At 31.6% G+C, this 5414-nt stretch overlaps 1 protein-coding gene across 1 annotated transcript; it reads left to right on the top strand.

Moving 5' to 3' along the window:
- On the top strand, positions 2271–3721 carry LOC109350113 (uncharacterized acetyltransferase At3g50280-like). Its single transcript, XM_019591252.1, has one exon. The coding sequence runs from the start codon at positions 2351–2353 to the stop codon at positions 3683–3685; it is 1335 nt and encodes a 444-aa protein (XP_019446797.1). The 5' UTR covers positions 2271–2350; the 3' UTR covers positions 3686–3721.

Below are 5414 nucleotides of genomic sequence, written 5' to 3'. Positions count from 1 at the left end.
TTCTAGTAAATCCTTATACCACTAGATCGATGCATTGTTGGTCTAAATTACTTGTTTAAACAAAATGATTCAAATAGTATCACGAGGAAAACTGAGGTATCTAAAAGTAACAATAATATCTTAGAGTTCCCAACATAATAAAATTAATGTGATATTTATAGGATGACAATGGGGCTGGACGGGTGTGAGTAGTGCTTTCCTATGCTCATTCTCATATTATTTGTAGGTATCCATGTGGGTAGCGAGTATGTGCGAGTATCCAACAAGTTTTCAATTTTATTTATATATTTTGTAATAATTAATATATAAAAATAATTATTAAATGAATAAAATATATGTGTATGATAAAATTATCATTATAGTTCGATCACAAATTTATTATGAATTAATAATAAAATAGGTAATATATAATGTTAAAACAATAATATATATATATATATATATATATAATATTTAATAAAATTAAATTTATAAATATGCAGGTATCATGTGAGAATATTATAAAACTCGTTCTTACCCATAAGGTACTATTGCGGATATTCGTTGTAAGTATTTTTATTAGTACTCATGTGTCGAATTTTATTTTTCATCCCTGAATACGTATAGATTAGACTAACATATATGGTCAGCAAAACTAGTGTCACACAACATAAAAAACTCAATTATGGGTGACCAAGGAGCGGATTAAGCTGGTAAGGCTTGTTCTTTATCGGACCCTAAATATTGGCAGAGTCATATTTTTAAACTCAGACCGTGTCAGTCTTTGAACCCGACCATAGATTTCATTAAATATAATGCATAAATCTTTAAGATAAAATATTTTCAACGTTTTACTTACTATTATGGATATCTAATTTGATATATGATGAAAAATTAGAGAATCAATTATACTTTCAACCAAAGAAATGTCATTACTTTATTCACAATTGAATATTTGACATATAAAAACATGATGAATGATTAACCATGGAATGGAGTCAGGTCACGTCTGTCCCATGCCCGATCCTAAATTTTGTTCGGGTCTAACGTTTGAACCCAAACCTGACCCTAAACTCAATGAGACTCAATTCTATTTAGACACGATCACGATCGAGACAAATCGTAGAAGCGAGTAGGGTCTGGTCCTACACACCTCCAAACTCAATGTCATACTTAACTTAATATATTACTTAAAGATGGTGTTCTATAACAATTTTGTTTAGAATAGACTCTTGTTGAAGAACAATGATTACATGTCCCAAAAACTTTATGTACTAATCATATTTCATAAAGTATTAAAAATCAAATTATTTTATGTTTTTATGATTTTTTTTTCTTTATTAGATGACACTTTTTGATTGAATTGAGATACAATGAGACATCTAATATTGGAATAAGTAATCTCCATTCTATATTGAATACTTAATTCTCTATAATGTTATTATTTAATAGATTTTCTACAAGAGAATCTAGCCCACTTAATGAAAAAAATCTTTTTCATTATTAATGGAGAGACAAATACTTGATTTTCTTTGTATTTTTAATGGCAAAAGTATTATTTCATTATATAAAAAAAATGTCTTACCATAATATTTTTTATTTGACTTTGTAGTAATTGTCTCTCCATTAATGAAGATGATACATAGTCCTTCAACATATACTCTTAGAGAAGGCAATGGGTATCCGGACTCATGGGTACCCACAAAAAATACCTACAATGGATCGAGTCTAGGTCTATGTTTTTGGACCCGTAGGTAATTGAGACCATAGAGTTTAAGACTCGCTGATGGATTGGTTTGGGTTCGGGCAATGAGGTACTCAAACCCACGAGTACCCGGACCCGCTATTCCTTCTAATATGTATATATATATATATATATTGTTAATTCATAAATATGATTGTTATGTTGTTAAAGATTAATGTTATATTTGTTAATTAGTGATGTGATATTGTTAATTGATATGTATAATCCAATATTTTGTTCATTGAACAATTCTTACTAAATCAATTTTACATCGCAATGTTGAAATAATCAATTTAAAATGTGTTTAAAACTTTAAATATGTTTTATAATTTTTCTCTTGTTTATTACCAAATTAACATATAAGATTGTAGAAAACAAACATATAATTACATAAATTACTCGCAGATATTTTTAATGAATAGCACACCCAGCAGGTGTCAACATAGGTATAAGGCAGATCTGTATCCAAAAATAAAACAATTGAGTGGGTAAGAATAATGCACTATCAAACTCATGTAGAACCATTACCATCCTTATTTACCCTCACCCACAAAATCCTTAGAACAAGATAAACTAGCAAGTATTTATTAACTCAAATCTCAGCTTGTTCAACATAAGATTATCACAATGGAAGCCACAAGGGTCATATCCACCACTACAATCAAAGCACCTAGTGACAACAACAATACTAACCCAACTCCTAAAATCCATTTAACCCCATGGGATCTCACTTATCTCCCAATTGAAACCATCCAAAAGGGCCTTCTCTTTCACAACCCCAACAATGAAGAAAAACAAGACATATCAATCCAGATCCAGCACCTCAAAAACACACTATCCACCACTCTTTCTTTCTTTCCACTTCTTACTGGTCGTTTTGACATCATCCATAATGAACATGAAGACAACAAAAATGCCACATGTTACATCCTTTGCAACAACTCAGGTGTTTTGTTTGTTCATGCTGTAGCAGAAAATACAAGTGTTTCTGATATAATTGAATCCAAATATGTTCCTTCAATTGTTCACTCTTTCTTCCCTCTCAATGGTGTCAAAAACTACGAAGCTACGTCACAACCATTGCTAGCAGTTCAAGTCACTGAGTTAATTGATGGTATCTTCATTGCTTGCACTTTGAACCATGCAGCTGCAGATGGAAAATCGTTTTGGCATTTCATGAATTCATGGGCTGAAATTTCACGTGGTAATAATAAGATATCAAAACTCCCATCATTTCAGCGTTTCTTTTATGATACTATTGACCAACCCATTAGGTTTCCTTTCACAAAAGAAGATGAAACTTATTCCGGAAACCCGAGTCTATTACGGGAGAGGATCTTCCATTTCTCAAAGGAGGAGATTGCGAAATTCAAATCGAAAGCAAATGAAGAAGCTAATACTGATCAAATATCTTCCCTGCAAGCACTTTTATCTCACGTTTGGAAATCTGTGCTCAGAAACAAACATGTTGATCCACAAGAAGTTATACATTACGTTTTGATGATAGGTGTTAGACCAAGAACTGTTCCACCATTGGAGGAGGACTATTTTGGAAATGCAGCAATCATTTGTGTTGTGACTATGAAAGCAGGAGAAGTTCTTGAAAGTGGGGTTGGAAAGGTTGCTTTGGAAATGAATAAGGCGATTTCTTCTTACACAGGTGATAATATTAAGAGTCAGTATGAGTATTGGGTTAGAAACCCAATGCTTCTTAGTCTTGTTAATGGGGCTAGCACTAATGCTATGGCTACTAGTAGTTCCCCAAGGTTCAATGTTTATGGAAATGATTTTGGTTGGGGAAAGCCTTTGGCTGTTAGAACTGGACCTGCAAATAAAGCGACTGGAAAGGTTACTCTGCATGAAGGGGTAGAAAAAGGTAGCGTTGACATTGAACTGTGTCTTCCCTATGAGATTTTGGAGGCCTTGGGTAATGATCCTTACTTCATGAATGCCATTCCTTAGGTTGAAGGCAAAAATTTCAGTTCAATGAGGACCATATGTATGTAATAATGAATAAAAGAGATATATTTCTGTCCCAGATTATGTCTAATATGTTATCCAGAATTAAAAATAAATAAAATTTTAAATATTTATTATTATTAATATTTTGGTTTCATTAATGATGACAACATATGAACTATTATGTGAGACAATAAATCTGTCTTGGTAATGATATTTAGTTTCTTTATTTTTATTTGCCATCTGTTTTGAACTATATTCTCAAAACGTCGTTATCAGTCAATCTCAAAGAGGTTCCCTGTCTTGATTGAATAATTCACAAATCATTTACATCTCTAGACACAATGTATGGCATTTCTTGAAAAAGCATTTGATATTTTGATAGTTGGTACAATTATAATATGAATGTGAGTAGTGCTTTTCTAAATGGTTTCATATTAGAAGAGTTCTATCTTTTTTTTTCTTCTTAAGCAAAGAAGATGGTAAATTAAAAAGGTATAAGTGATGCTAACCCATTATAATAAATTTTTTTTTAACAAAATAGTGAAATACATAAAATATAATAAGATAACTGGTCAAAATACCAATTTGCAAAAACAATATTGTTGGCTAAGAAAGTTTGCAAAAACCAGTTTTAAGATAGTAGAACATGCGTTTAGGTTAAAGAAAGCCTTGTATGGCTGTAAACAAGCTCTTAGGCTAGGTGTGAAATGCTAAGATAGTTTGTTTTTGAAAAAGGTTTTTAAAAAGTAAGATAGACAACAATTTTTTTAAATCAAGAAACTTACGCTTTGATTCTTCAAATTTATGTTGATATTAATTTTCTATCAACCCACAGAAACATGTGCAAGGAAGTATCCAATCTAATATTGTAAACCGAGTTTGAAATATCTAGGGAATCTTAATTATTTCTTTTGACTATACTTATCAACTAATGAAGGAGATTTCTTCATTAAACCATGTATACTGGGAGGAACTTTTGAAAAGTTTGATATGGAGATAGTGCCAATTTGCATCTGCATTCTACACCATGACAATACTGTTAAAATAGTTGTAGTTCTGTAATGGATAATCAATTAACAAAATGATTAATTAATTATCAATGTTAAAATACATTTCGTTATTTATGTTAGTTTTGTATTGGACTTTTGTTAGTTGGTTAGTTAGTTTTTAGTTGTTAGGATGATTAGTTTTTCTTCCTTCTATACAAGATCTTCATTGTAGCTAGCTTTTGTATTCAATCAACTCAATTCAATATCATATAATTCATTCAATCCATTCAATGAATGAAGTTCAGATTATCTTTCCGCTCTTGATCTTAATAAGGTATCAGAGCAATAATCATACATTTCATAGCTTCTACATCTATACTTCATTCAAGAAATTTTGCTTCTGCTTTCATGATGAAGATATTCAGTGACCAAGCTAAGCATCTTGATCTGCCAAAAAAAGGCTTGAGGTATTGTTGCTGCTGAAATTTTGTTTTTAATCTCCATGCATCAGCAAAACAAATTCATCTATGTCATGGTGCCCTTTGTTGGAGCATAGTAACTTGCCAACTAAGCAACATGTTAACATATCACATGGTCCTAGCAAAAACACAAAAGGTTTGACTCATGGTTCAACACGAGTCATTGGTCCAGACAGCACGGTCAGAATGCTATGCACCACGACGCATTAGGTTCAAGACCCTGACCGAGACAACACAGTTAGAATAGCTCAAGTCATGCCA

The sequence above is a fragment of the Lupinus angustifolius genome, chromosome LG06 (assembly GCF_001865875.1).
Source record: "Lupinus angustifolius cultivar Tanjil chromosome LG06, LupAngTanjil_v1.0, whole genome shotgun sequence".
NCBI lineage: Eukaryota > Viridiplantae > Streptophyta > Magnoliopsida > Fabales > Fabaceae > Lupinus > Lupinus angustifolius.
Note: the sequence above shows the minus strand (reverse complement) of the source record. Positions and strands in the feature narration are given on the sequence as shown.